The sequence below is a fragment of the Pavona decussata genome, unplaced genomic scaffold (assembly GCF_977016875.1).
Source record: "Pavona decussata unplaced genomic scaffold, jaPavDecu1.1 SCAFFOLD_76, whole genome shotgun sequence".
Classification (NCBI taxonomy): Eukaryota; Metazoa; Cnidaria; class Anthozoa; order Scleractinia; family Agariciidae; genus Pavona; species Pavona decussata.
In genome coordinates, this window is record NW_028145494.1 from 1,859,739 (window position 1) to 1,870,000 (window position 10,262).

General features: G+C 40.9%; 1 protein-coding gene across 2 annotated transcripts in view; it reads right to left on the reverse strand.

Moving 5' to 3' along the window:
• Positions 1-48: 48 nt before the first annotated feature.
• The window catches only part of LOC146476596 (calcineurin-binding protein cabin-1-like), a 91,187-nt gene continuing 80,973 nt past the window's right edge, over positions 49-10,262 (reverse strand). For both annotated transcript variants that reach the window (XM_085114470.1, XM_085114469.1), the window contains exons 45-56: positions 10,216-10,262; positions 9,664-9,841; positions 8,179-9,224; positions 7,483-7,596; positions 7,281-7,315; positions 6,268-6,396; positions 4,230-4,272; positions 3,672-3,728; positions 3,246-3,329; positions 2,294-2,344; positions 2,082-2,186; positions 49-1,303 (exon numbers count right to left, since the gene is read on the reverse strand). The exon at positions 10,216-10,262 is cut by the window's right edge and continues 43 nt beyond it. In XM_085114470.1, the coding sequence (XP_084970596.1) occupies positions 743-1,303; positions 2,082-2,186; positions 2,294-2,344; positions 3,246-3,329; positions 3,672-3,728; positions 4,230-4,272; positions 6,268-6,396; positions 7,281-7,315; positions 7,483-7,596; positions 8,179-9,224; positions 9,664-9,841; positions 10,216-10,262 (2,450 nt within the window). In that variant the 3' untranslated portion in view covers positions 49-742. The remainder of the gene's footprint in view (positions 1,304-2,081; positions 2,187-2,293; positions 2,345-3,245; positions 3,330-3,671; positions 3,729-4,229; positions 4,273-6,267; positions 6,397-7,280; positions 7,316-7,482; positions 7,597-8,178; positions 9,225-9,663; positions 9,842-10,215) is intronic.

Below are 10,262 nucleotides of genomic sequence, written 5' to 3' on the forward strand. Positions count from 1 at the left end.
GGGTACAAACCTCCCACATACAAGTCGGACGCGAATATTTTAACGAACTACTGTAAAACCTATATTTTAATTTCACAATTTTCTACGCAATCCTATAATACATTTGGAGTCATACATTTCAGTATGAAGCTTTACAGTAATGGCATTTGATTTTCGGTTGGTTGGTTATACGTGTTGTTTTTGGAGAAGACAGTTTTTTTTGTTTGGCTAACCAAGTTTTTCGACTGGCAAGGAACTCTGTTGAAGTTCAGCACATTGTTCAGTAATTAGAAATCTTTTAAACCTCAAACATTCGACGTCAAATAAACCAAAAGTGGTTAAGGTTAAGACGGTCGCCCAAATAGAATATGAGCTTATCTCCGAAGAGGCAGTCGTTTTGGGTCGACGGGGAGTAACTTTTTAAAAAACATCCAAAAGGCTTAGGGAGCAAGCATTCTTTTGGGACAAGTCTGGCTATTCTTATTCCAGTTCAGGAATAAGAATAACAGAATATCAGTTTCCAAAAGAGCACAATTCCTCCTATTCCGATTAACCTGAAAATCTTCCCACAAGAACGCAATTCCTCTTATTTTGAGCAAAATGTATTCCATTCATTCTGGTATCAGTGGCAAAATGAACGAAGGTCCCAGAAGAACATAAATACCGTCTATTCTGTGTACCCCTTTTTGCGAAATGGTCGCAAAAGAATGCGCCCTTAGTTGTTTTGCGAGAGTATATTGACGTACACCGTATCTAATGATCGCTAAGCGCTGTTTGAAGGAACACTTTCTTCAGTGGAAGCTGCACCCGCCGGATTAACAGACGCTGTTGGGCCTTCAACGTCTGCAGTAATACCAGCAGTGGAGGGTGGCTCTGATATTTTCACGTCAGTCTCTTGAGGACTACTGCCCTCAGAGGGTACTGGGTTGATTTCTTGTTTAACCGGTACTGTATTTGCACTCTGACAAAGCACGCTAGTCGAGTCACGTGCCATTTCTTGCGACAGGCGAGTCTCACCCGACGATGAAACTTCGGCTACCGTCGGGAGCTCTTCGTTGTCCGTTGGTATTTGGCCAGTTGGCTTTGTTTTAGATAATGAATCTGCCGGTAAATCTTTCGGAACGTCTTCGAGTGTTTTCGTTCGTTCTTCGGTTGGCGGCGCTATTGTATTATTCTCTGATTTTATCGGCATTTGAGGTGATAAGGTTTGGTCTAATGCTGTCGGCGCAGCTTCGGTATCAGAGCCCGAAGTTAGATCGGCACTGTTGTCCGTTCCTGATGATCCTTTCGGCTGATGAGAAATCGAAGTACTGGACGATGAGGCCTGGAAACAAAGAAAACTTTAAAATCAGTTCAAATCCACTTAAATTACCGCAAATAAATAAATAAATAAATAAATAAATAAATAAATAAATAAATAAATAAATAAATAAATAAATAAACCACTGTCGCGGAGCTATCGGTGATAGCTCAGTGACACATGGTGCAGTAACTGGTGATCAATACAAAATGTCACGACCTTTGTTCAAAATATGGTATCATGCCATTTTGTATGTTGAAATAGGCCATTCAAAAAGAGGACCTTTGCTGAACTGAGTTAAAACCGCACCCAGAAAAATTCCCATAAACCTGATCGGATGATGTGTAACCACTGAGCTACAAGAAGGCTAGTGAAGAGCTTGGTCATTTGAATTGATTAATTTGTCTCCAGTGTGGCGGTATAAAAGCGCGTTCCTTTTGAATTGAAAAACTGATCGTTCTGGTAGGACAACAAGTGGAATGGTCTTTTCCACTGGAAATTTTTTGGAATAAAGGAATAACTTTAGCCGTAGTCCTCTTTTCTCACTTTTACTGAAATGACCGGGAAATCACTGAATCATCTGCCTCATCACTCGTACGTACGATGCTCCTTGGTAAGATACACGGTTTATTGCCCAAAATTGCCAATGGGAAGAACCATTCCATTTGATTCCCCAACGGAACAACTGTTTTTTTTTCCATACAAATGAAAAGCCTCGAGAATTGTACTGTTCTATTCGGCGGAAAATTCTCACCAGCTTTTCCATACAAATGGAAAGCGCTCCTAAAGATAATAAAGGTACCTGAGGTTTGACATATTGCTGACAATATTTCAAAGCTTGTTCCAAGACTGATGAAGACGAGTCTGGTGTTTCCGACATCACGTCAGACGACTCTCCTGAAGCAGGCTGGGAAAGAGAAAGAAAGAAATATATCACTACAAGACAAACATTTACGTTGCGTGACCGTAACTCGTCACATCATGGGCACGGCTCAAAAATTAGATTAAACTCACTTTAGAGGCCGTGAACATCTCAAACGCCTGTGTCAGCAAGCTTTCGGTCACCTACAAAATAGTAAAGGAAAATAAAATGAGGCGCGATGAGTAGATCATTTTGCGTGACACAACTCCTTCAGGAAGAAGATTGCGTGACCATACGTGTCCAGTCGAGTCCTCACGAATTCTAAAATGCTGGACGTCTAATAATCAACGTTTTTGTGTAATAGTCTTTCCCTGGAGTATGCATAATATGATTAGTTTTCAAGACATGCCAGAGAGGTTCAGGTTAATTGTTGGTACGGTGCATGAGAACTAATCACTTTACTACAAATTTTAGTATTGGATCCATTTTTTACCGGGGGGGGGGGGGGGAAACTCCCTACAATGGACTATACAGGGAGGCTTCGCCCAAAAGGGGTACCATTTGGAGAATGGAGGTATACAAGTAGGTAGGAAAAACGTTTATTTAGGTATTCAAAAGGACCTTTACGTGTAAAAATAACTCGCGCAGACCTAATGAAAAGAGATGTAGGGTTTCTACCTTAAGGATGTGAAAGAGGCACCATTTTCTCTGGAAGGTATATGAAAGGGTTACTTTATTCCGTTATTTTAGTTTGTGTCCTCTTGGCCTCATTGTCAAGCTGAATCTTAATATTTCGAAAGGAGCCTACTCAAGAAAGGACGAGTTCTAATGGGCCTTTCGCACTGACTGGTCTCATGATAAAAATCCGCCATGCTGGATGGCAAAAAAGCGTGGCATCCTCCACTGGGACATCGATAACAAAGGAAAGTCAAGCTTGACAGATTGGAATTCCTTTGTGCTCGAATCTACAACATTCTTTTGCCATCCAGTATGGCGGATTTTGTACCATGTGACCAGTTAGTGCAAGTCTCCTTCACAGAACCACATATTTTTAGTACACTGATTCTGGAAACAAAATAAATGGTGAGCAGTTTTACGGTGTACCTGTACAGACTGCTCGTATTTCTGTCCAGTTTTCCAACATTCGTGCACGTCCATGACAAGTTGAGAAAGAACAGACGACTCCACCTTGAAACAAAATGCAAGACAAAGTGATACGAGCATTGGGAACTGGTTATGGTTGATGACGTATGGAACATTTTGGAAGCCTTCGTGGAATGGCTTGACTTTTGAGAAATGTTTTAATATTAAACGGGAAAAACTATCATTCACTATCATGAGAAATTTGAACACGCTCAAAGAGAATGATAGTTGATGATAGTCGATGATAGCGCAAGATAGTTGTGGTCAAACGAGCGCGCAAGTTTTAACTATCATCGACTATCATCAACTGTCATTGACTGTCAGTCGCCGTTGGACCAGGGCTTAACGGCCTTCTCTTTTTTCACCAATTTGTTGCATATTCCTTACCTTGGGGTCCTGATCAGAGACTCGTACTTTCATTATTTGCAGCGAATACTCAAAAGCCTGCAAACAGATTAATCAAACACACGGTCAATACTTAACTTTAATACTTTGGCAATACAAAGACAAATATTGACAAGAAAACCCGAAACAGGAGCTACGTCACTTACTGAAACGCGGCCAAAGAAAGAAAATTATAGTGGTGAAGGGTGACTAATTTTGCTATAGATTGAACAAAAACGTGAACAAAATAGTAAAAAAGCTGGTTCAGAATGTGAATCAATCGCTTGCTCACTCGCTACAAAAACATTTGTTAATCAAAGCTCCAATAGTGACCAGTGTCTAATTTCTCCTTACAACATCACAACTTGATCAAACATTACAGGTCATGAGACCAAGGAGAATGATCGCCACACATGAAATGTCTTCATATTCAGATAAATGCTCTCAACTAGTATCACATGAAATGTATGGAGAACAGTAAGGGGGGAATGCATTTTGATCATGGGAGTTAAACGGTTTAGAATTCCTTTAGCAGTAATTAATCGAATGTTTTTTTCTCACCTTCCTGGCTAAATAATGCCTCTCGTTGTCTCTCAAGTATTTTCTGGGAGAGAAGAGAAAGAAAAGAGATTGCCCACATGGTAAGGTGCAAAGTTAATCAAGTAGGTACAAAAAGTTCCAATCTTTGCAAATCCTTGTAGGATTTTGACTAAATTTTTCGTTTTTATATTGTAAGCGCTTTTGAATGTTATATAAAAAGCGCTATATAAATTGATTATTATTATTATTATTATTTAAAGAGTTCGTTCATTAAAAGCTTGTGTATCATATTAGAGAGCTTTAGAATAACGTTTACGGCAAATGGCAGAAATGACCACGTAACCTTTTTACCCTTCATTTGCCGCTTACTGTTTTCAGTTTTTCAGTAAAATTGAGTAGTTTTGTTAACATGAAAGGCCAACCTCGCTCCCAGGGCTTTTTCCCTTCCTGAGAACGAGGTTGATGAAAGGCCAGAACTGTTTTCCACTATTCTCATCTATGTTCCCCCTTTTTCAAGAAAACATAAACACGAATCTCACGTTTGCCGTATTTGTAAACGCGATTCTAATTCTCTCTAGTAACCCGAAACTTCTACTGTGGGCACAAAGCCAAAACAAAAGGGTGCCTCAGTAGTTGAACAACATGTTTGAGAAATCCGCGCGGGCTCAGCCAACTTTCTGAGACGCGCGCGATTGCAAACGAAACGGGTCAAGAATTTCCCGCCACTGGGACCCGCGCGCGCGCACAATAGGATCATACAGATTGGTCAGTTTAATACATTGAATGACTGAACAATCTCGGGCTCTTTGGTCGGCGGTGGGGTCCCCAGGAGAGACTCTGGAGAATTCGAAAAAAATTAAAATTTTTGATTGGCTGCCCCGTAACGGCTTTCATTGTTTTACCGCATAAATCTTGCGGTAATAAAATTCCAGTTCCTTAGAGTCTCTTCTGGCGACCAAACGTTGGCCAAAGAGCCTGGGGACTCTGGGTACGAGATCGATGACTGAAAGCAAAGTTGTCCGAAGTCCTTACACTCGATTTCCGCTGCTTTGACTGAGGGCAGGCTCGTTTCGCCGAACAGAGGCTGATAATCGCGCCTAGTTTCCTTCATAGGTTCATCTATTTCTCGCTTTCGTAGCCAATATATTCAGCATGGAAGAAACAAAGCTCCGCAGGTTTTATGTAAAGGATATGTTCCTCTTCCCTCAGATAACACGACAAAAAGTGCTCTTTTCACTAGCTTTTAAATGTGCTAAGTCGTGATATGTGGAGTCATTTCCTTTGAAGTGGTAAATTTCGGACAAATCGTTTGCTAAGGTAGAAAAGCGTCAAAGATGTGACGGGACAGTGTGCGTGGATTAAGGTGTCAGGTATAGAAAGAAAAAGGTATGTTTATTATGAGATTATTAAATAGATGGCCAACGAGGCGCGTAACGCCGAATTCTCTATAATCATCTCATATTCAACAAGCGCGAGTGGAATAATTGTTTTATTGAGAACAGTCAAGAAATATGGCTAGATCTTGTTGATTTTGCCTTGTAAGAACAAAAAGACAATTTAATGGTCGCCAATTCTCGGCCATGGTATAATGGCTCATATAAATGGTTGTAAGCCAATCAAATCCCTGGAATTGCATTATACAATGATCCAGTTTTTAAGGACGGTGCCTACTTTGCGAATCTCATGATATTTGGTTTCCTATTGGTGGTGCCCACTAATACAGGGATATTTTTGCGCGGTTTAAAACTATGCGGAGAAAGCAGAAATTAGCAAGTGCTCTTGGTATCCAAAAAGAAAATTGGGAGTTACCATGCATTTTTCAGAGATAATTAAAATTCAATTTCGGAAAAAACGTCATGCATTGCTTTGTATTTTACTTCTTTTAGAATAATTGTTGCTTAATTATCTCTAAAAAATGTGTGATTGCCCCCAATTTCTTTTTGGATCTCCATAGCCCTTGCTAAGATCTGCTTTTCCCGCATAGTCATAAACCGCGGAAAAATTCTTCAGTATTAGTAGGCACTGTCCTCAATAATTGATAATTATTGGTGACACTTACTTGCCCTGCTCCGGTGTCCTGTAGAGAAGGTTCTGGAGAAGCAGCAAGGTGTCCCACTCTTTGAGCTCACTAAGAACGTCCAGTAACAAGGCCACTGACTTGTAAGTGTGGGTACAGAAACAGCCGGGCCTGAAACGAACAACGACATGCTTTGATGTAGGATCAATGAGAAATAAATGTGCTTTTACTTGAACCACTTGAGTAGAAGTACAATATATTACAGTCAATCCACGTCACGCGTGATCGGTATTTTTGAAATTTGAACGGAGCTTTGAAATTTACATGTCAGTTTTGAACATCACCAACAAGATTTCAGAGTTCCCGTAGAAATTTCCCTAGTTTATTTACGGTGCAAAGCTATGAATTTTTCTTAACATTACAGCATTAAGTATTTCAAGAATAACAATTGTTTATACAATAAAAAAATTGAAAAATTGTCAAATACTTGTGAATTGTTCGTGGCTAGTCTGACGCGGCGTTTCGTCTCGGCCAAGAGACTCTTCAGAGACCTTTAGAATTTGTAGGCAAACTCGTTGAGCATCATTATACAATAAAAAATTGAAAAATTCACAAGTATTTGACAATTTTTTATTGTATAAATTTCAACTCGTGTACGTGCGGTTGGGAATCCTTCTGCGATAGAGGGCCAGACTGCTAACATCTTGAATTTGTGAACGGGTTATTGTATAATGATGCTCAACGAGTTTGCCTACAAATTCTAAAGGTCTCTGAAGAGTCTCTTGGCCGAGACGAAACGCCGCGTCAGACTATAACAATTGTTTCCCAAGTATTTTGAGTCTTTTTTTCAGCTTATGCGTCCTTTTTTTTTTTTTTCGGAAATGGGTAGAAATCTTAACCATTTTGGTCTCCGAAGACGGGTTTGGATTTTCAGAAATAGCTATCAATTCTAGACACTACGTCTGAAAATGGGTATGGGGGTGATGGGGGGGGGGGGGGGGGGGAGGGACACCAGTGAACTCGGTCCTCTAAGAACGGAAATGAGAAGCAGATACCTATCAATATCTTCCTCAGGGATTCTCCAGAACGCCTGTTGAAAATAACACCAGAAAAGCACAAATGAATATGGACCATAACGGACTTTTAAAATGTTAAGAAACTCAAAACGAACATTTCTTTTACGCAAAATCTCGTCACAAGAGAAAATCTCGTATCGGTGACAACTTGGGGGTGATATTAAGGAATAAACTATCTTACCGAGAACAAGTTCGTCTTGCTTTTTTCGTTGAAAATCCCGTGATGTGGAAAGGGAAATTTCTTGAACTGTCTTGTGTTACTACCTAACAGCAAATCACGGCAAGCACTTGTCTCCTGGAAAGAATACAGAGAGAAGGAAAGGCAGTTTACCCTAACCTTCGTGAAAAATATCTTATGCTCTTTCCATGAATAAATAAATGGATTAAGTATTTTTGCGCTTGCTTTAATACTAGTTTGCTACACACTACAATGTTCTGGAAGACACTGTTCAGGAACAAAAGCCCAACGTCTTCGTGATTTGGTTTTAACCGCACCTTTCCCAGCGTTTGGCAGCAGTTTCTCATTCTCACACGCTTGACACTGGTTGCACAATTTCCCGCGCTTGACACTGGTTGCACAATTTCCCGCGCATGGCAACGGATTCATGTCTTCCTGCGCTATACATCAGCCGCATTCCTTTGCCAGAATGTTCTGATTGGTTTATTAAATTATTGCGTTTGCAAATGATTGGCCACACAAATAATTTGGATTTGGTTTCACGACCCTTAGGTGTACAAAAGTTAAAAAAATCCGGTTCACCAAGTGGACTATCAATCCGAGCCACGAGGCATCTTACACCCTTTACAAATGTAAGTTCCCACAGCAAATACCCACATTAATTCCAGGTTTATCTTACTTAAGGAACTGTTGCGTTACCTTATGCTCAGGCGAATAATAGTACACATAGGCCAGGCGATAGCGTGACTTGTGATGCTGAGGGAATCTCCGCAAACAGTACTCCAGTGCAAGAATACAACGGTCCATAAGTTCCTTCTTTTTAGCCTGTTGCTCCACTGTTAATGGCGGTCGCCTGGTCTCAACAGCTGGAGGGCTCTGAGCCGGCACTGCCACGGTTTCAGCGGTTGTCGTCATGGCATTAGTCGTTGGTGTCGATGAATCATCACTCGTAGTCTTGTCCACTTGAACAGCTTCTCCGTCCTCAGCGGAAACCGTGTCAATCTCCATTTTTTCTGGCTCGGCATTATCCTTGGGTTTTTCACTAGTGGCAGCGTTTTCCTCTACATCTTTATTGTCCGCCAACGCCTCGCTCTCTTCCCTTGCGTTGTCTTCAGCTGAGGTTTTCTCAAGTTCTGAAGTCTCCGAATTTTCTTCTTCTTTTGGCTTTTCAACGTTCAAGACTGTCTCCTGTTCCGCTAACTTGTCCATATTCGCAGACGTTTCACCGCCAACCTTTTCCTCTGTACAAGGCTCAGAGGCAACGTCTGAACAGGCAAGTTTTTCTTGCTCAGAATTTCCCGTTTCTTCCTTTTCCTTGGCGTCTTCGCCTGAAGTTTCGTTATTTTCCTTCTCCGAGTCTTCCACCGTCGTTTGTTTCATTTCCAATCCCTCCCGCTCATTAGAGACCAAAACTGTGGGAGTTTGGGAATTATCCGGCGTTTGTTCTCCAGAGGAAACACCGCTGGACGGAATACGCTGGTCCACTTCCATTGGAACCGGAGCCAGCGATTCTTGGCTTTGCGAACCAAGTTCCTTGTTTGTCAAGTCCTCCGTAGTTTCCACGGAGGATACTTCCATAGCGTTATCTATTGTCTCTTCTAAACTATCAACCTTCGGTTGCGAAATGTCAAGCTCGTCTCGCTGTGGGGACTCAGACCTACCCACAGAATTGGTGCCAATATTTAGCTCCGCTGATTTTGGTTCCTCGTGTTTGGAGTCTTCGAACACACTACTTGACAAAGATTCTAAAAGTGAAATTAATATCAAGTAAGGATAAGATAATAAACCAGCTGCTAAGCGCAACTAAGTTTACTTTATTACGTTGTATAACTGAGACAGATAGAACGTTATAAATCAGATGGTTTCACAGGGTCTTATTTCAGGTATTCTGCTGGGAAATGCCTCCAACCTCTTCCTTCTAGTGCGTGAATCATGGCACATTGTGAGCAACGAAGACATAAAGCACTTTCAAACCCTACTTTAATAGTGTATATGTTGTGGTTCAATTTTATCCCCGTTTTAAATTATATTTTCCATTGTTTCAAACTCATTATCACATATCACCATACCCAAGTACAATGGGAAGAAAAAATTTAAACCAAGGATGAATTTGAACCACGACATATACCGTATCCCATTATTCCTAGTAACAAAGTTGCCCCTTAAAATCATCAAGATACAAACCCGATGTAGTTGACTCGCTCCTGTACACTGTTCCTTGCCCTGTGTCAGTGTCAAACTCGGGGTGATAAAAGGGTCCCTGAGAGGCTCGCTGAAGATGCTCCTCTAGGACACTTACGTCAACATCCGGGAACTTGTTAAAAAGGAGCTTCAGAACTGATACATAGATCCGGAAATAAATCTACGTGAAAACAAAGAAGCGTTAGTAACTCAGTTAACGAAGGATTCCCTAAGTTTCGCTCCCCGCTTAGAGTTTCAGATATGAACGGAGTCTCAATAAAACATTCCGCAAATATGGCTGCATGACAAGTCGAAGTAATGGTCACCCTGCTAGCAGAGCCTTTCTTTTGCTTGCTCGATTTTTTCAGTAAAGAAAAAGACAAAAGGAGGCTCTGCTCGCAGGGTGAGTAATGGTAGACTTCCATGTTTCTGGGAAGTAAAACACAAATTAAGAAACATACTTGTCGTGGCAAATTTGTGAAATGTCAATGTTTGTTTTTCAAATATAAAACAACAAAACCAAAAACCCATACGTTTGAGTGGGCTAGCAGTTACCTCCAGTGCTTCAAGCGAATGTTCCGGTGGACTATAGTATGAAATTC